A 20,689-nucleotide genomic window follows, 5' to 3' on the forward strand; every position below is an offset into this window, starting at 1 on the left:
GACTGAGGTGGGAGAATTGCTTGAGTCCAGGAATTCAAGGCTGCAGTGAGCTGTGACTGAACTTGTCAGTTGCCACTGCTGTCCAACCTGGGTAACATAGTGAGACCCTGTTTTTTAAAAAAGTGTTCTTCTCTTTCATAACGTAACTTCAGAAACTATATATGTCTAGTTATATATGTCAAAATGTCAACATCAGTTGCAAGATTGGCTTTTATCTAAGAGCAGCTCTTTTTTTAATTTTAAGTTTTAATTTTTATGGGTACATAGTAGGTGTCTGTGTTTATGGGGTACATGGGATATTTCAATACAGGCATTCAGTGTGTAATAATCACATCAGGGTAAGTGGAGTATCCATCACTTCAAGCATTTATCATTTCTTTGTGTTATAAACATTCCAGTTATACTCTTTTAGTTATTTTTAAATGTACAATAAAAGTTTACTGTAGTCATCCTGTTGTGCCACCAAATACTAGATCCTGTTTTTCCTAACTATATTTTTGTACCTGCTAACCATCCCCACTTTCCACCTCTCCTCCCCTCCCCATGAGTTCAGTTGTTTTAATTTTTAGCTTCCACAAATGAGTAAGAACATGTGAAGTTTGTCTGTCTGTGCCTGACTTATTTCACATAATATAATGTCCTTCAGTTCTACCATGTTGTTTCAAGTGACAGGATCTCATTCTTTTTTATGGCTAAATAATACTCTACTGCATGTATGTACTGCATTTTCTTCATCCATTTGTCTGTTGATGGGCACTTAGGTTGCTTCCAAATTTTGGCCGTTGTGAATAGTGCTGCAATAAACATGGGAGTGCAGATATCATACTGATATCCTTTATTTTGGGTATATATCCAGCAGTGGGATTTCTAGATTATATGGTACTTCTAGTTGCAGTTTTTTTAAGGAATTTCCAGAGTGTTCTTCATAGTGGTTGTATTAGTTTACATTCCCACCAATAGTATATGGGGGTCCTCTCTCCACATCCTTGCCAGCATTCGTTATTGCTGGGGGTGAGATGATACCTTGTTGTGGTTTTGATTTGCATTTCTCTGATGTTCATTGATGTTGAGCATGTTTTTATATACCTGTTTGCCATTTATATGTTTTCTTTAGAGAAATGTCTATTCAGATCTTTTGCCCCATTTAAAAATGAGATTAGATTTTTTTCCTGTTGAGTTGTTTGAGCTTGTTATAGATTTTGGTTGTTTGTTTGTTTGTTTTTGAGACAGTGTATTGCTCTGTTGCCCAGGGTAGAGTGCAGTGGGGCAATCTCTGCTCACTGCACCCTGCGCCTCCCGGGTTCAAGCGATTCTCCTGCCTCAGCCTCCTGAGTAGCTGGGATTACAGGCAAGCACCACCATGCCCCACGAATTTTTGTATTTTTAGTAGCGACAGCGCCAGGCTGGTCTTGAATGCCTGACCTTGTGATCCACCCACCTTGGCCTCCCAAAGTGCTGAAATTACAAACGTGAGCCACCGTGCCCGGCCATATTTTGGTTATTAATTCCTTGTTGGATGGGTAGTTTGCAAACGTTTTCTCCCATTCTGTGGGTTGTCTCTTCTCTTTATTGTTTCCTTTGCTGTGCAGAAGCTTTTAGACTTGATGTGATCCTCCTGTTTGTCCATTTTTGCTTTGGTTGCATGTGCCTGTGGGGTATTTACTCAAGAAATCTTTGTGCCCAGACCAGTGTCCTGGAGAGTTTCCTGTTTTTGTTTTTGTAGTTTTATAGGTTGAGATCTTCGATTTCAGTCTTTAATCCGTTTGGATTTGATTTTTGTATGTGGTGAGAGATAGGGGTCTAGTTTCATTATTCTGCATATGGATACCCAGTTTTCCCAGGACCATTTATTGGAGACTGTCCTTTGCCTGATGTATGTTTTTGGCACATTTGTCAAAAAATTGGTTCCCTGCAGCTGTGTAAATTTATTTCTGGGTTCTCTGTTCTATTCCATTGACTTATGTGTCTGTTTTTATGCCAGTGCTATGCTATTTGGGTTACTATAGCTCTGTAATATAATTTGAAGTTAGATAATGTGATTGTGCCAGTTTTATTCTTTTTTACTCAGGGTGGCTTTGGCTATTCTGGGTCTTTTGTGGTTCCATACAAATTTTAGGATTATTTTTTCTATGTGAAGAATGTCATTGGTATTTTGATAAGGATTGTGTTGACTCTGTAGATTGCTTTGGGTAGTGTGGACAGATTTAACAGTATTGATTCTTCCCATCCATGAACATGAGGTAACTTTGCATTTCTTTTTTTTTTTTTTTTTTTTTTTTTTTTTTTTTTTTGAGACGGAGTCTCGCTCTGTCGCCCAGGCTGGAGTGCAGTGGCCGGATCTCAGCTCACTGCAAGCTCCGCCTCCCGGGTTCACGCCATTCTCCGGCCTCAGCCTCCCGAGTAGCTGGGACTACAGGCGCCCGCCACCTCGCCCGGCTAGTTTTTTGTATTTCTTAATAGAGACGGGGTTTCACCATGTTAGCCAGGATGGTTTCGATCTCCTGACCTCGTGATCCGCCCGTCTCGGCCTCCCAAAGTGCTGGGATTACAGGCTTGAGCCACCGCGCCCGGCCAACTTTGCATTTCTTTGAGTCCTCTTCAATTTCTTTCATCGGTGTTTTACAGTTTTCATTGTAGAGATCTTTCACTTCTTTGGCTAAGTTTATTCCTAAGTATTTTCTTTTATTTGTGGCTGTTGTAAATAGAATTACTTTTATGATTTCTGTTTCAGATTGTTTACTGCTGGCATATAGAAATGCTACTGATTTTTGTGTATTGATTTTTGTATCTGCAACTTTACTGAATTTATCAGTTCTGATGGTTTTGTGGTGGAGTCTTTAGATGTCTCCAAATATGAGATCATATCATCTGCAAGCAAGGATAATTTGACTTCTTCCTTTCTAATATAGATACGCTTTATTTCTTTCTCTTGTCAACTTGCTCTAGCTAAGACTCCCAGTAGTATGTGGAATAACAGTGGGCATCCTTAACGTGTTCAAGATCTTAGAAAAGGGTTTTCAGTTTTTCACTGTTCAGTATGACACCAGCTATGAGTGTGTCGTATATGGCTTTTATTGTGTTGAGGTATGTTCCTTCTATACTTAGTTTTTTGAGAGTTTTTTTTTTTTTTATCATGAAGGGATGTTGCATTTTTCAAATGCTTTTTCAGCATCAGTTAAAATGATCAGTGGTTTTTGTCCTTTATTCTGTTGTGTTGATACGATTGATTTGTGTATGTTGATCTATCCTTGTATCTCTAGAATAGATCTCACTTGGTCATGATGAATAATCTTTTTAATGTGCTGTTGAATTTGGTTTGCAAGTATTTTGTTGAGTATTTTTGCATTAATGTTCATCAGGGATATTGCCCTGTAGTTTTCCTTTTATTTGATATGTCTTTGTCTGGTTTTGGTATCAGGATAATACTGTCCTTGTAGAATGAGTTTGGATGTATTCCCTCCTCTGTTGTTTTTTGGAATAGTTTGAGTAGGATCGGATTAATTGGTTTTTAAGAACCTCATCTCTTGATTAAATAGATGCTTCTTGCTTCATTTTAACATTAGATGGAATTTTAAATTACTATAGTTGGTTATATATCTATATATATGATATGTATAAATTATATTTAGTTGTATATAACATACATTTTATATATGTATAATATATAACATACATTGTTTTATATATGTATAATATATAAAATATATATTGATTTTTGGAAGGTACTTGATTACCTAAACTTTGTAAAATTTTTTTAAATAGGATTAAAAGTAAGTTGGATCAAGGAGGAGTGATTCAAGATTTTATTAACGCCTTAGATCAGCTCTCTAATCCTGAACTGCTCTTTAAGGTAATGATAGAACAGCTTCTGGCACATAAAACATAGAACTTGGGTAAAACTTAATTGCAATCTAATTTGATTTTTTTCTTACCTTCCCCACCCCCACTCCCCAACAGGATTGGAGCAATGATGTAAAAGCTGAACTAGCAAAAACCCCTGTAAATAAAAAAAACATTGAAAAAATGTATGAAAGAATGTATGCAGCGTTGGGTGACCCAAAAGCTCCAGGCCTGGGGGCCTTTAGAAGGAAGTTTATTCAGGTATGGACTGGCACAGCCTGCCTTTATGATAGCAGAATCATTGTGACAGTCAATATTTACATTTAATGATTTAACAGTCTGGATTTAAAACGTCTGTTGAATGCTTTAGATCTCATGCTTTCTGTGACACACTGATAACATATTTTTAGGTTGGCTGGTAGCATGTGGGTTAGTAGGTAAAACCTCAGAGTTTCATTACATGTTGTTCATGCTCAGATTTTTAGATCTGAAAGTTACATCTAGATTGGTATTTCCAGTTCTTCAGATGGCTTGTGTTAAATAAGCTGATAAGTATTTTCAAGCACTTAGTTCGGGGCACAGTTCTGGGTGCTCAGGATCCAGTCCCCAAATACAAAGGGGTTGTGTGACAAAACTGCTTACCAAGAGCTGTGCCTAGGACAAGTGTGGTAAGTGTGAGATCTTTCAGAGGATGCTGGAGTTGGAAGGAAAACACACCATCATTTGATGGGAATGATGGAGCAAGTAGACTGCAGTCAGCCCAGTTGCCACACCTTTGCAGCCTGCTTGGCTCCTTCTCTCCCTCCTCCATCTGGAGACTTGCCCTTAGGTCTTGGCAGCAGCATCGTTTCTCCTTTAGAGCCTTTCCCAACCCTCCCCCAACTGTGATCTCCAGAAGAGTCGAGTGTTCTTCCTCTCTCACCTAAAACACCTTACTTTACATTCTCTCTGCTTAGCCTGGGTCATACTGACTTTTCTTTCTAGTTTTTGTCAAAATTACTTTTATTCATTAAACCTCAAGAAATTTAAGGGCTTAGATAAGTCTTGGAACTCTTGTTGCCAGAGTTCTCAAGTTCCACTATGTATAGTGCAAAGGAAGAGCTTTATCCTTTTTTAAATAACTGCTTTATTACGATATAATTCACATGGCCCTTAAGTCATCCATTTAAAGCAGTTTTACGTATATTCACAGAGTCATGAAATCATCACCATATCAATTTTAGCACATTTTCATCGCCACAAAAAGAAACCCATACCCATTAGCAGCACCGCCTCTACACAGCCTTTGGCCTAGTCTGCCCCCAGCATACTGCTGCCTCAGCCAGTCTGGGCAGCCAGTCTGCACGTTGTCTCTTGTCTCGGAATTCATGGCCACTTTGTTGCTGGAAGCCCTGAGACTGCCTTGCAGGGCTATCCATGGGCAGCACAGTTCTTCCCCCTGCAGCAGCACCTGATCCTGCCCAAGCCTGCAGGGTGCACAGAGGCCTCCTTTGTTCCTTTCAGGCAGGAGATGTGTTTGGAGTTTTATTTCTAGTACCTTAGAAAATTTATCCAGAACTTTCCACCTTGTACCAAATCAAAAATAACTTACATTCTTTCAAAGAATAATCTACCAAAATAAAGTGCCTCAAATATCACTTTAGAGGATCCTTAAGGGCATTATGCCTTTCAGAAAGGATAATGCTGATTATGTTTGGAAATAGCTAATCTTTCCATGTATTCTAAGAATTGAACATTGTTTCTACTTTTTTCATCCACATCAGTAGATCAAAGAAGAAATCTGTTTTATATATGTCAATTTTCCTATAGTGGATTGTCTTAAAATAGAGCACGTTTCATTTACACCAGATTTATGTTGTGACATTAGTTATAAATTTGGTAAGAACATTTCTAAATAGAGATGATCAGGTAAATCATGACAACTGTTGAGTAACTGCTAGTAATGCTCTTGAGATTTATTTTTTATTTGATATCAGAATTATAATTCAAATAAATATCTAAGTAGAGGCTAATGCAGAGAGATAATTAATATGTTCCAAGGTAGAGTACTTATAATAATTGCTTTTAGGAATAAACATATCTGCTGGGCGCGGTGGCTCACGCCTGTAATCCTAACACTTTGGGAGGCCGAAGCAGACGGATCACAGGGTCAGGAGTTCGAGACCAGTCTGGCCAACATGGTGAAACCTGTCTCTACTAAAAATACAAAACTTAGCTGGGCATGGTGGTGCACGCCTGTAGTCCCAGCTACTCGGGAGGGTGAGGCAAGAGAATGACTTGAACTGGGAGGTGGAGGTCGTAGTGAGCCGAGATAGCGCCACCGCACTCCAGCCTGGGTGACAGAGCAAGACTCTGTCTCAAAAAATAAAAATAAAAATAAAAGATTATTTAAATAATATTTTTTCTGGTTTATTACCCAAAATAATAACTTGAAAGACTCTTACTAAAGAAAGTGGCATTCTTAAATTTTTCTCTTCAGTTGGTATCAAAAATTATAAGCCATTTCTTTCTAGTGAACTACTTCCTTTATTTTACTGTTTTTAACTTTGTTCTTAGTTATTTGTGTCATCATAATGATGTAGAACAGTAACTAGACAATGAGTGCACAGAAGTTAAATGACTTCACCAAGTTTTTAAAGCCCTTATTAGGATTTATTAACTAAAAGTCACTACTAACCATGTTTTTTGTTTTTGAGACCGAGTCTTGATCTGTCGCCCAGGCTGCAGCGTGGTGGCATGATCTCAGCTCACTGCAACCTCCGCCTCCCGGATTCAAGCGATTCTTCTGCCTCAGTCTCTCGAGTAGCTGGGACTACAGGCGCATGCTACCGCACCTAGCTAATTTTTTTTATTTTTAGTAGATACGGGGTTTCACCATATTGGCCAGGGTGGTCTCGAGCTCCTGACGTGATCTGTGCCCCTCAGCTTCCCAAAGTGCTGGGATTACAGGCGTGAGCCACCTCGCCCGGTTAACCATGTCATTTATTTAATTAATTAATTTATTTATTTATTTGAGACGGAGTCTCACTCTGTGACCCAGGCTGGAGTGCAGTGGCACGATCTCGGCTCACTGCAACCTCTGCCTCCCGGGTTCAAGCGATTCTCCTGCCTCAGCCTCCTGAGTAGCTGGGATTACAGGCATGAGCCACCACACCTGGCTAATTTTTTGTATTTTAAGTGGAGACGGGGTTTCACAACGTTGGCCAGGCTCATCTTGAACTCCTGAGCTCAAGTGATCCACCTGCCTCGACCTCCCAAAGTGCTGGAATTACAGGCATTAACCATGTCACTTATAATGGAACACAGGAAACAAAAGGCAAACTCTGGATGTTTTAGAGTATTGAAATATTCAAGGAAAGCAAAACTGTAATTTTTTTTTTTTAGAAACAAAATCTCACTCGGACACCTAGGCTGTAGTGCAGTGGCATGATCATAGTTCACTGACACTTCAGACTCCTGGGCTCAATAGCGATCCTCCCGCTTCAGCCTCCTGAGTAGATGGAACTACATGCACGTGCCATCACACCTGGCTAATGTTTGTTGCCCAGGTTGGTCTCGAACTCCTTGGCTCAAGTAATGCTACTACCTTGGATTCCCAAAGTGCTGGGATTACAGGCATGAGCCACCATGCCCAACCAAGACTATACATCTTAAAAGCAGAGAAGAAACATATATCATTGCGCACTCCGTTCATTACACTTATAAGCTTAGAGCCCTTTCCACAGTCCAAACTAAACATCAGTCTTTATAGTAAATTCTTATTAATTTCAGACTTTTGGAAAAGAATTTGATAAACATTTTGGGAAAGGAGGTTCTAAGCTACTGAGAATGAAGCTCAGTGACTTCAATGACATTACCAACATGCTACTTTTGAAAATGAACAAAGACTCAAAACCCCCTGGGAATCTGAAAGAATGTTCGCCCTGGATGAGCGACTTCAAAGTGGAGTTCCTGAGAAATGAGCTGGAGATTCCTGGTGAGTTAACCTCCAGGGGTGACAAAACTGTACTGTCAGGAGCACAGCACTGTAATAACTTGTGGTTTCTGGAATAGTGATACTGGGATATTGACAGTTATCTCTTTTTTTAAGGAATTTTAAAATTCACCAAATTTTTCATCATTAGGAAAATCCATAATTATGAATGAGCACACATTACTAAATGTTTAATGAGATTATAGTTCTTATATTTCTGATTCTGACAAATGTTCAGATTTTCATTTGGTAATAATGGTAAACAGCAATCATAGATTTCCTCTGAACATATTCATTTCATACTTTGCTCCTGAATAACTTTTCTTCAGAAATATAATACAGGTATAGACGCAGATTACTTCCTGGGATGTGTACACAGTTCCATTTAAAGTGACAAGTTAATGATAAGTCACTGACCTGCAGGAAAAATGATAATAATATTAGGGTTAGAGATGCACAGCAAATTGGCCAGATTTCAAGGCGTGACTTTTTCAGAGGAAACCTGTGTAAGTTCCATTTTCTTCACCCCAAACTTGCCAGAGGAGAAAAAAGTTTTAATTTGGTTATTCATGTTCTCATTTCAGTGGGTATAAGAAAAAATATATTTGGAGAAACACTTTTCTTTGTCATTAATAATGACTGTGCAGTTGCATATGGTTCAATTCAAGAAAAACATTTTTTTTTTTTTTTTTTTTTTTTTTTTTTGAGGCGGAGTCTCGCTCTGTCGCCCAGGCTGGAGTGCAGTGGCGCGATCTCGGCTCACTGCAAGCTCCGCCTCCTGGGTTCCCGCCATTCTCCTGCCTCAGCCTCCCGAGTAGCTGGGACTACAGGCGCCGCCACCACGCCCGGCTAATTTTTTTGTATTTTTAGTGGAGACGGGGTTTCGTTGTGTTAGCCAGGATGGTCTCGATCTCCTGACCTCGTGATCCGCCCGTCTCGGCCTCCCAAAGTGCTGGGATTACAGGCTTGAGCCACCGCGCCCGGCCAAGAAAAACATTTAAATGTAAGCCTTGTCATGTGCAGCTTGATTGGCCTTGAGAATATGCAGTGTTCTAGTCAATGCATCATTTTTCTATTTAGGATTTGTCCATGCTATTAGAATAGAGCGCTAAGTTCCATAATCAGTCAAATTGAGAAATAACTTTTTTTTTTTTTTTTTTGAGTTGGAGTCTTGCCGTGTCGCCCAGGCTGGAGTGTAGTGGCGCAATCTCGGCTCACTGCAAGCTGTGCCTCCTGAGTTCACACCATTCTCCTGCCTCAGCCTCCCGAGTAGCTGGGACTACAGGCGCTGCCACCATGCCCGGCTAATTTTTTGTATTTTAAGTAGAGACGGGGTTTCACCATGTAAACCAGGATGGTCTCTATCTCCTGACCTCATGATCCACCCGCCTCGGCCCTCCAAAGTGCTGGGATTACAGGAGTAAGCCACTGTGCCTGGCCAAGAAATAACATTTTTTAAAAGTCAGTTTCCTTTAAATGAAAACTTTTCAGTAAAAAGTTTTATGTTAGATTGGCTTTTTAAAAAGTAGATCAAGAGACATGTTTTAAAATACAGGCAGTTGTCTAACAAGCTGTTCCTAAGCAAGGCTCTGGTTTGTTTTAGGTCAGTATGACGGTAGGGGAAAGCCGTTGCCAGAGTACCACGTGCGAATCGCCGGGTTTGATGAGCGGGTAGGTGTGAGGGTGTGTGACCCAGTCCCTGTCCTGATGAACGTTCTTCAGATACGAGAATGATCTGTTTGCCTTTAGTAAATAAGAGACAACAGCCCATGTTGATCACAGATATATCGAGTTTAACGTATTTACTGAGATGGAGTCTTGCCCTGTTGCTTGGGCTGGAGTGTAATGGTGCAATCTCGGCTCACTGCAACCTCTGCCTCCCGGGTTCAAATGATTCTCCTGCCTCAGCTTCCCAAGTAGCTGGGATTACAGGCGTGTGCCATCACGCCCAGCTGTTTTTTGAGTTTTTAGTAGAGACAGGATTTCACCATGTTGACCAGGCTGGTCTTGAACTCCTGACCTCGTGATCCATCCACCTCTGCCTCCCCAAAGTGCTGGGATTACAGGTGTGAAACAGTGCGCCTGGCCTTTTTTTTTCTTCTTTGTTTGAGACAAGAGTCTCACTCTGTCACCCAGGCTAGAGTGCAGTGGTGCATTCTCAGCTCATTGCAACCTCCACACCCTGGGTTCAGGCGATTCTCCATGTCTCAGCCTCCCTAGTAGCTGGGATACAAGTGTGCGCCACCACAACTGGCTAATTTTTGTATTTTTAGTAGAGACAGGGTTTCACCATGTTGACCAGACTGGTTTCGAACTCCTGACCTCAGGTGATCTACCCGCCCCATCCTCCCAAAGTGCTGAGATTGCAGGCATGAGCCACCACTCCCGGCCCTGAGTTTCTTAATATAATGTCTCCAGTGTTTGAACAACAATTCTATTTAAGATACCATAAACTCAAAGAGTAAGCTGTGTGTGAGTATCCACTATAAAATATGTGTAGCATTAGCTTACCACTGTAGAAAGTTTGCATGTTGGCTGTTGCTGCTTGCTAAGGGTATCCACATTCATAAGCAAGTATTTATAACCAGGAATACAACATTTCTGCAGGCACAGTAGTCAGGCACAAGCAGGTAGCAGGAATTCGTTGCTGGCCTGAACGCTCTGCTCTTCTTTGGCACTGTCTTCAGAGGGCAGCCCCGCGGAGGAATGCTCACAGCCAGTGTGGCTTTTCCCTCTGAGTTTGACACGTCACTAGCCTGTGCCCTGAGGTGACATTCTGATTTTTGAAGGTGACAGTCATGGCGTCTATGCGAAGGCCCAAGCGCATCATCATCCGTGGCCACAATGAGAGGGAGCACCCTTTCCTGGTGAAGGGTGGCGAGGACCTACGGCAGGACCAGCGTGTGGAGCAGCTCTTCCAGGTCATGAATGGGATCCTGGCCCAAGACTCCGCCTGCAGCCAGAGGGCCCTGCAGCTGAGGACCTACAGCGTGGTGCCCATGACTTCCAGGTAACTGCCAGGCTGCTCCCAGCCAGTAGGCTGCTGCACATTGCTTGGCGTCCACGGGACTGTTTTTCTAGTGAAGAAAGAGCAGTTTGGGTTTACTCGTTAACCTTTTATTCTCCCTTTCAGGTTAGGATTAATTGAGTGGCTTGAAAATACTGTTACCTTGAAGGACCTTCTTTTGAACACCATGTCCCAAGAGGAGAAGGCGGCTTACCTGAGGTAAGGGCGGCCACACGCCCTGCTCCCCCAGCAGTCGCCTCCCCTCACTTCTCCAGTGGCAGGTCGGGGCCGTGACAGGCGCGCTCGAGAGCCCACACTGCCTGCCCCGCAGTCTGCTGGCTGGGTCAATAAACCAAATGGAGTGCTGGCTGCTAACCAGTAGTTGCAGATATTTTACCATAATACAAAATATATGTTAACTTTGGGTGGGGGGAAGAAAAATTGTTGAAGGAAATAATAATAAAATTAGCAGATAACATGTAGTAAAACATCTTCTGTGGGATAGGCACTGTTCTCAATTTTTAACGTGTATGAACCAATTTACTTCTCACCAACAACCTACAAGGTAAGTGAGTATTATTATCACTGCTATACAGATGAGGAAGCTGAGGCCCAGAAAGGTCAAGTAACCTGTCCTGTGTCACTAGCCTGTAAAGTGGAATAGCTGGGATTACTAGTCATGATATGGATGCTTTTTTATTTTTCTTTATCCTTTTCTCTATTTTCCAAGTTTTCTACAATTAACATGTATATTAACCACAAGTTTTTTTTATTTCCTTTTTGTTTTTGTAAAAAAAAATAAGGACAACGTGAGAAACATTTTGAGGGTTGACAGATTTTGACAACCAAAGTTGACAGGTTTGGGTGACGAAGCTGTAGGATGAAGGAACAGCTTCAGGGCCTCTTTCTCTTTGATGTCCTCTGATTCTTTCCTAAAAAGTTTTTAAATAGGAGCAGTGTTCCCTTCAGTCAGGAAAGATTTCTGAAAAAATCAAACATATTCTTATCAAACTCATATTCCCAGGTGATAATTACTCTACAGGGCAGTGTTCACCAACTTTTAGTTCCAGACATTTGAGTCCTTTGCTTAGAATTGTTTCTACTTTCCCTGGAATATGGGGCAACTGATGAGCATGCTTCCTGGAGTCTCACAAATTCAGATCTGGCCCTGGCACTGAGCCTCTGCCTGACAATGCAGGTGCCAAGCAAGTGTCGCCTTTCCTGTGGTACCTGTCTGCATTTGTGGGACGGGATGGTAGCGTGGAACCACACAGGGTTGATATAGGTACCAGGAGAATTGAAAGCACCTTACATAATGGAATTATGTAAATAATTTCCAACTGCCTTTTTACAGGGCACTTCCAGTACCCATTATTAAAATCCTTGCTATTTTTTTTCTTAATTCAGCATGTTACAGTGTTTTGTTTTTTTGAGACAGTGTCTCTGTCGCCAGACTGGAGTGCGGTGGTGTGACCTCGGCTTACTGCAATCTCCGCCTCCCGGGTTCCAGCAATTCTCCTGCCTCAGCCTCCCGAGTAGCTGGGATTACAGGCGTGCGCCACCATGCCCAGCTAATTTTTGTATTTAGTAGAGATGGGTTTTCACCATGTTGGCCAGGATGATCTTGATCACTTGACCTCATGATCTGCCCTCCTTGGCCTTCTAAAGTACTGGGATTACAGGCCTGAGCTACTGCGCCCAGCCTACGGTTTTATAACCTAAGAATTTTCATCTCACTTTAAACTAGGAGGAGAGAATTTTAAGATGGAGGGGACTACTTTTAAAGTTAACTTTAGTAGCAACTTAGAAAAGATTTATTTCACCTGAAGTGATTGAATTGCTAAGTCACACATGAAGCTGTTCTGTCTTTAGATTTTATTGGGAAAACTTGTTAAAGCTTTCCTTACAAAAGTACCTGAACATATGTATATAACATTGTTTCCCACTGCCCAGGTGCTGCCTTTTTCCTAGGAAACACTGAAAACAGCTTTTCAAGTTCACTTAAGCATCCATTGTCATTTAAGAAAATACTTTCTCATAGGAGTGCAGAAGGTTATTGGAAGAAAAAGAAAAAATATTTTCTCATATTTACTATGGATTGTGTGTATATCTACATGTTGGAAATATGAAGAAAGATGTGGCACTGGCCAGGCGCAGCAGCTTACGCCTGTAATCCCAGCACTTTGGGAGGCCGAGGTGGGCGGATCGCCTGACGTCAGGAACTCAAGACCAGTCTGGTCAAGATGGCGAAACCCTGTCTCTACTGAAAATACAAAAATTAGCTGGGCGTATTGGCGGGCGCCTGTAATCCCAGCCACTTAGGAGGCTGAGGCATGAGAATTGCTTGAACCCAGGAGGTGGAGGTTGCAGCAAGCTGAGATTGCACCGCTGCACTCCAGCCTGGGCGACAGAGTCTCAAAAGAAAGAAAAAGTGACCGGGCGTGGTGGCTCACGCCTGTAATTCCAGCACTTTTGGGAGGCTGAGGTGGGCAGATCACGAGGTCAGGCATTCAAGACCAGCCTGGCCAACATGGTGAAAACCTGTCTCTACTGAAAATACAAAAATTAGCTGGACGTGGTGGCATTTGCCTGTAATCCCATCTAGTCAGGAAGCTGAGGCAGGAGAATCGCTTGAATCCAGGAGGCGGAGGTTACAGTGGGCCGAGATCGCACCACTGCACTCGCCTGGCGACAGAGCGAGACTTCATCTCAAAAAAAAAAAAAAAAAGAAAAAGAAGTGGAAGTGGTCTAAATAAGGATAAAACAGACATAATCCATCTTTAGCAAAACTGTATGGGCTTTTTGGCTGTGGTAGTGACATGGCCCGAGGCTTCCAGCAGCTGCCTGTTGTGCTGTCGCCCTCTTGTTATGGTTCTTTCTAGGTCAAAGTTGCAGAATTGCATGCCTGGTTAATAAACAGTTATGTTTAGTTCATCTTATTCCTCTCTCTGTCAGTGGGAAATTTATTGTATTTAATGGTTTTGTACCTAAATTTTTCGTAGGCAATAGCTTGGATTTCTTTAGGAGTAATTAAGCATGAATAATGGTATATTGAAATTCAAGATCCAGAGTAATGTGGGTTCAGTATTAATATTGAATATGGTTAAAAGTCATATTTTTTCCTGCTGCTTTGCTATTTTTCAGTGACTTCTTGGTGATCTTTGTCTTTGAAATCACATAATGCTAAAATCTTCCTAATTCCGATTCCCCTTTTCTCACTTACTAGTGATCCCAAGGCACCGCTGTGTGAATATAGAGATTGGCTGACAAAAATGTCAGGAAAACATGATGTTGGAGCTTACATGCTAATGTATAAGTAAGTTTGGTTTTGATTTTCCTTTGTATTAGTTTGTTCTTCTGCGAATTGCATGTTTTCTTTTGAATCTTAGAAAGCTTTGCCTCAGAGAGATCATCAAGGTTATTTGATATTTGAGTCTCAGTATAAACAAAAAGTTTTAAAATTTAAATTTTAAGTCAGAGAATTTTTTCTAATTAGATGTTTCTATTATTAAATCATAGGGGAGCTAATCGTACTGAAACAATCACCTCTTTTAGAAAACGAGAAAGTAAAGTGCCTGCCGATCTCTTAAAGTAAGTACCCTTCTGCCCTCACCCTTAGCAGGATCACAGCAGCCGCACAGCTGTGTCTCTCTTGCAGGCGGGCCTTTGTGAGGATGAGTACAAGCCCCGAGGCTTTCCTGGCACTCCGCTCCCACTTTGCCAGCTCTCATGCTCTGATATGCATCAGCCACTGGATCCTCGGGATTGGAGACAGACATCTGAACAACTTTATGGTGGCCATGGAGACTGGCGGCATGATTGGGATCGACTTTGGGCATGCATTTGGATCCGCTACACAGGTGCGCTTGCTGTGCTCTCATGATCCTGGGCGAGGCGAGAGTCATCATAGGACTTTCAGCACCCTCCAGAAATAGACAGTTTTTAAGGAAAAACAACATATTAGGTTCGTTTTGTCATGGTCATTGATTGCAGAAAGGGATAATCACTTCGTTCAGCCTTGTTCAGTCAGGTCACAGAAGTCATGGTGATCAATGATATCATCAGAACCGGGAATCAAATGTGTTCGCAGGTCAAAGGAAGACTCTAAGGAAGTTTTAGGAAGCCCCATAATAAAAATGTCTGGTAAAAAATGTGATACAGATCTTTTCTCTGGTTAACCTCTGAATGTTTGGATCCATCCTTCTCAATATCTGCGGCCTGTATCTTGCGCACATGGGTTTTGCGCTGAGGGATAATGCAAGCTAAGGTGGTTACTCCTGAGTGTAGGAACTCACATCTGTGTAGCTGATTTCAAGGGAAGCAGAGTCTATATTGTTACTAAATGTGAACAGTAACTATGAGAGGTTGCTGCCGTTTGTGCTCGGTACTTTGAGAGTTCTGGCTTACATATTCTGCTGCTTGCCTTTTTTTCTTGTTTAGTTTCTGCCAGTCCCTGAGTTGATGCCTTTTCGGCTAACTCGCCAGTTTATCAATCTGATGTTACCAATGAAAGAAATGGGCCTTATGTACAGCGTCATGGTACACGCGCTCCGGGCCTTCCGCTCAGACCCTGGCCTGCTCACCAACACCATGGATGTGTTTGTCAAGGAGCCTTCCTTTGACTGGAAAGTAGGTTTTGTTTCATGTGCACTTTTCACTTTTGTGACAGTGTCCCTGTGATCGAGCTGGTATCTCCCGTGTATGATGGAAGTGCATTGAGTCATGTTGATGAAAATATTTACATTATTTTGTACAGCATTTCTCAAAATTAGTATTTAGGATTGTCTGGCTTGAAAACCAGAGGCCGGGCCCAGTGGTTCACGCCTATAATCCCAAAACTTTGGGAGGCAGAGACGGGAGGATCACCTGAGGTCAGGAGTTGGAGACCAGCCTGGCCGACATGGTGAAACCCTGTCTCTACTAAAAATACAGAAATTAGCTTGGTGTGGTAACGCACGCCTATAATCCCCATTCCTTGGGAGGCTAAGGCAGGAGAATGGCTTGAAACTGGGAGGCAGAGGTTGCAGTGAGCCAAGATCACGCCACTGCACTCCAGCCTGGGCGACAAGAGCGAAACTCTGCCTCAAAAAAAAAAAAAAAAAGTTAAGAGGCAAAACCTTTATTTGGAGAAATAAGGGGCCTGCTGAGGCCCTTCGTCTCGTGATGTGTGCACCATGGAGTCTGTATGAACAGCTTTGTAGCTGTAGACAATAAAGCAAGGCTGCTCCTGGTTATAGATGTTTGTTTAAGATCATTACTGGATTTAATCTGTTTGGACATGATTGTATGTACCATTATAATCAGCCGGGAAAATCATATTCTTTTCTTTTAGAATTTTGAACAGAAAATGCTGAAAAAAGGAGGATCATGGATTCAAGAAATAAATGTTGCTGAAAAAAATTGGTATCCCCGACAGAAAATATGTTACGCTAAGAGAAAGTTAGCAGGTGCCAATCCAGCAGTCATTACTTGGTAAGATTTTTATATGTGGAAAAAACTAACGGACTACCAACATGCTACTGTTTCTCGAGGAACCAACATATGTACAAAGTGCTGAGCACTTGATATTCTGTTAGCATGACTTCTCTGCTTTCATTGAGGAGGAAAGCAGGGCTTAGAGAGGCTGACTTCCTGAAAGCCAGGGCGAGGCCTGCAACTGTGACGTATGTCTTCAGGCTTACACTCAGTCCCTGGAACAGTGGTGCCAATTGGAGAAACAGAAGGTGTGCTCTTAGGCCAGAATATTGTTATATGCATGAGGAGACTTAGGTTTTAAATTTGCTTTTGTCCTTTTTAGGGCATTTGACCCTGATGGACATAGTACCTAGGTATGAAAAGCACGGTGTGGACTTGTTAGATGAGACTCCAATTTGAGTTGGCTTTTAGGTTAGCTTTAAAATTTTTTCTTGTTGAGGTCTAAAGCAAATATAAATTTATGGAGGTGATTCACAGGAAGGAAAAAAGTTGGACTTTAGAATTAAGTAATAGTGGCAGTCTATGGTCAACTTATTTTTGACAAGGGTGCCAAGACCATTCAGTGACCTTTCCAACAAATAGCACTGGCAAAAGAATGAAGTTAGGTCCCTGTTTCACACCATGTGGAAAAATTAATTCAGAATGGATCAAAGAGCTAAATGCAAGAGTCAAAACTATAAAACACTTAGTAGTAGGAGTAAATCAGCTGGGCGTGGTGACTTACGCCTCTAATCCCAACACTTTGGGGAGGCCAAGGCGAGTGGATCACTTGAGGTCAGGAGTTCGAGACCACCCTGGCCATCAAGGTGAAACCCCGTCTCTACTGAAAATACAAAAATTAGCTGGGCATGGTGATGCGCACCTGTAATCCCAGCTATTAGGAAGGCTGAGGCAGGACAATGACTTGAACCCCGGGAGGTGGAGGTTGCAGTGAGCCAAGATGGCGCCACTGTACTCCAGCCTGGGCGACAAAGCGAGACTCTGTCTTAAAAAAAAAAAAATAGGAATAGGAGTAAATCATCCTGACCTTGGATTTTGTTGTGATACTTGCCATTTTTTAGGTATGACACTGAAAGCACAAGGAAGAAACAAATACATACATTGGACTTCATCAAAATTAAACAATTTTGTGCTTCACAGAGTGCTATCAGGAAAGTGTTTCAGCCTTTAGAATGGGATAAAATATTTGCAAGTCATATATCTGATAAGGGACTTGTATCTAGAATACATTTTAAAACTCTTAGAGCCTAATAGTAGATCGACAATTAAAAATGGTCAGGGCTGGGCTGAGTGGCTCACGCCTGTAATCTCAACTACTAGGGAGGCTGAGGCAGGAGGATCACTTGAACCCAGGAGGCAGAGGTTGCAGTGAGCCGAGATCACGCCATTGCACTCCGGCCTGGGTGACAGAGCAAGACCCTGTCTCAAAAAAAAAAGATCAAAAGACTTGAACTAACATTTCTCTAATGAAAATATACAAATGGCCAATAAGCGCATGAAAAAATGCTCAGCATCACTAGTCATCAGGGAAATCCAAGTGAGATACTACCTCACACCTGCTAAGATGGCTATTGTTTAATTAATTAATTTTTGAGACAAAGTCTTGCTCTGTCACCCAGGCTCACTGCAACCTCCACCTCCTGGGTTCAAGTAATCCTCCTGTCCCAGCCTCCTGAGTAACTGGAATTACAAGTGCATGCTACCACACCTGGTAATTTTTGTATTTTTAGTAGAAATGGGGTTTTGCCATGTTGGCCAGGCTGGTCTTGAACTCGTGACCTCGGGTGAGCCACCACTCCTTGCCAGATGGCTATAATTTTAAAATGGGGCTAATGCAGTGGCTCATACCTGTAATCCCAGCACTTTGGGAGGCCAAGGCAGGAGGATAACTAGATCCCAGGAGTTCAAGTCTAGCCTGGGCAATATAGCAAGACCCTGTCTCTACCAAAAATTTTTTAAACTTTCTTTTTTTTTTTAATTAAAAAAAAAGGAATCTAACAAATGTTGAGGATGTAGAGAAGGTGGACTCCTCATACTCTGCTGGTGGGAGTGGGAAAGGGTGCATCTGCTGTGGGAAGGTGGCAGTTCTTCACAAAGTTAAACATAGAGTTATCATTGTGAACCCAGCAATGCCACTCCTAGGTGAATCCTAGGAATTCATTCAGGAGAAGTGAAGGCTTACATTCACACAAAAACTTGAGCAGCATAATTCTTGTTCTGTTTTCCTACAGATCCAGTCTTTTACTGAAAGGTTATAAGCCACAGAAAAGACTCTGTGAGTGATGACATGGGGAATGTGTTTGGATAGGATCACTAGGAATGCAGGCAACAAAGGAAAATAACACATGCTTTGTGTTTTCTGTTTGTTCTTTTTCCAGTGATGAGCTGCTACTGGGTCACGAGAAGGCGCCTGCTTTCAGAGACTATGTGGCTGTGGCACGAGGAAGCAAAGATCACAACATTCGTGCCCGAGAACCAGAGGGTGGGCTTTCAGAAGAAACTCAAGTGAAGTGCTTGATTGACCAGGCAACAGACCCCAACATCCTTGGCAGAACCTGGGAAGGATGGGAGCCCTGGATGTGAGGTCTGTGGGAGTCTGCAGATAGGAGGTGTTACATTGTTTAAAGAATCTACTATACTTTGGTTGGCAGTAATCCATGAGCTGATTTTCCTGAAGCACTAAAGAGAAATCCCTTTCGTGCTACAGTTTTATAGCATGAGTTTAAATCAAGATTATGAGTAAATGTATATGGGTTAAGTCAAAGATAAGGTTATAGTAACATCAAAGGTTAGGTGAGGTTTATAGAAAGATACATAGCCAGGCTTACCAAAGTATTAAGTCAAGAATATAGTATGTGATCAGCTTTCAAAGCATTTACAAGTGCTGCAAGTTAGTGAAACAGCTGTCTCCATAAACAGGAAATGTGAGAAACCTTGGAATGCCCTCTGGTTCTGGCACATTGGAAAGCACACTCAGAAGGCTTCATGGCCAAGATTTTGGGAGAGTAAAGCTAAGTATAGTTGATGTAACATTGTAGAAGCAGCATAGGAACAATAAGAACAATAGGTAAAGCTCTAATTATGGCTTATATTTAGAAATGACTGCATTTGATATTTTAGGATATTTTTCTAGGTTTTTTCCTTTCATTTTATTCTCTTTTAGTTTTGACATTTTACGGTAGATTTGCTCTCTAGAAGGGAACGTCTTTATTTAGGAGGGTAAAAATTTTGGTCATAGCATTCACTTTTGCTATTCCGATCTACAACTGGAAGATACGTAAAAGTGCTTTATGCATTGCAAATTTGGGATAACTTCAAAAATCCCATGGTTGATGTTAGGGATAGCACTAAGCATTTTAGTTCCAGGAGAATAAAAGAAATTCCTATTTGAAATGAATTCCTCATTTGGAGGGAAAAAAAGCATGCATTCTAGCACAAGATCAAATTATGGAATACAAAAGTGGCTCCTTCCCATGTGCAGTCCCTGTCCCCCCTGCAGTCCTCTGCACACCCGAACTGTTTCTGATTGGCTTTTAGCTTTTTGTTGTTGTTTTCTCCTTCTAACACTTGTATTTGGAAACTCTTCTGTGATTTTGAGAAGTATACTCTTGAGTGTTTAATAAAGTTTTTTTCCAAAAGTAGTGTGTATCTCTTTTAAGCAGTTTAAAGAGCAAAATATTCATCTTACAAAATAGTTTATTATACTACTTGCCTAGTTTGTTCTGATAAATGCGGGTTAAATGCGTTATGGCATTTAAAATAAACATTAATGTCCAGGCACACTGGGAGGCCAAGGCAGGAAGATTGCTTGAACTCCTTGAGCGCAGGAGTTAAAGACCAAGAGGGCAACATAGTGAGATCCCATGTCTATTTTTAAAAGTAAAATAACAAATTTATCTTCTCAACAAGTGACACCTATTGAACCATATTTCATTTGTAAAGAAAAATAAGTGATCGTGTATGTGAACAATCTGGTACACATGATCTAGTAAATATTTTTGCACAAAAATGGCCAAAGTAAGCCCACTTTGGAGTAGAGTTGATAATATATTGTTTTCTGTAACAACTAATTCGCTATAATTCTTGCTTGAGTCCTGATAATTTGGACTACATTCATTAAATGGATCACCTACATTGTAGGAAACCCTGTTTTTTTAATGACTACTTTTCATATCAATAAAAGTCTATTGTTACGGCCAGGTGTGGTGGCTCACACCTGTAATTCTAGCACTTTGGGAGGCTGAGGCAGGTGGATCACCTGAGTTCGGGAGTTCGAGACCAGCCTGACCAACATGGAGAAACCCCGTCTCCACTAAAAATACAAAATTAGCCAGGTGTGGTGGCCCATGCCTGTAATCCCAGCTACTCAGGAGACCGAAGCAGGAGAATTGCTT

At 41.6% G+C, this 20,689-nt stretch overlaps 1 protein-coding gene across 5 annotated transcripts in view; it reads left to right on the forward strand.

The window, feature by feature from the left end:
• Positions 1 to 19,936, forward strand: part of LOC105496922 (protein kinase, DNA-activated, catalytic subunit) — a 189,831-nt gene extending 169,895 nt beyond the window's left edge. For 3 of the 5 annotated variants that reach the window (XM_071068290.1, XM_071068288.1, XM_071068289.1), the window contains exons 75-86: positions 3,763 to 3,850; positions 3,958 to 4,101; positions 7,612 to 7,816; positions 9,417 to 9,484; positions 10,603 to 10,823; positions 10,947 to 11,039; positions 14,047 to 14,136; positions 14,340 to 14,411; positions 14,479 to 14,680; positions 15,261 to 15,449; positions 16,153 to 16,292; positions 18,674 to 19,936. In XM_071068290.1, the coding sequence (XP_070924391.1) occupies positions 3,763 to 3,850; positions 3,958 to 4,101; positions 7,612 to 7,816; positions 9,417 to 9,484; positions 10,603 to 10,823; positions 10,947 to 11,039; positions 14,047 to 14,136; positions 14,340 to 14,411; positions 14,479 to 14,680; positions 15,261 to 15,449; positions 16,153 to 16,292; positions 18,674 to 18,878 (1,717 nt within the window). In that variant the 3' untranslated portion in view covers positions 18,879 to 19,936. The remainder of the gene's footprint in view (positions 1 to 3,762; positions 3,851 to 3,957; positions 4,102 to 7,611; positions 7,817 to 9,416; positions 9,485 to 10,602; positions 10,824 to 10,946; positions 11,040 to 14,046; positions 14,137 to 14,339; positions 14,412 to 14,478; positions 14,681 to 15,260; positions 15,450 to 16,152; positions 16,293 to 18,673) is intronic. The other 2 variants (XM_071068291.1, XM_071068292.1) reach the window with 1 other exon arrangement.
• The last annotated feature ends 753 nt before the right edge of the window (positions 19,937 to 20,689 follow it).

Source organism: Macaca nemestrina, chromosome 8 (assembly GCF_043159975.1).
Source record: "Macaca nemestrina isolate mMacNem1 chromosome 8, mMacNem.hap1, whole genome shotgun sequence".
Lineage (NCBI taxonomy): Eukaryota > Metazoa > Chordata > Mammalia > Primates > Cercopithecidae > Macaca > Macaca nemestrina.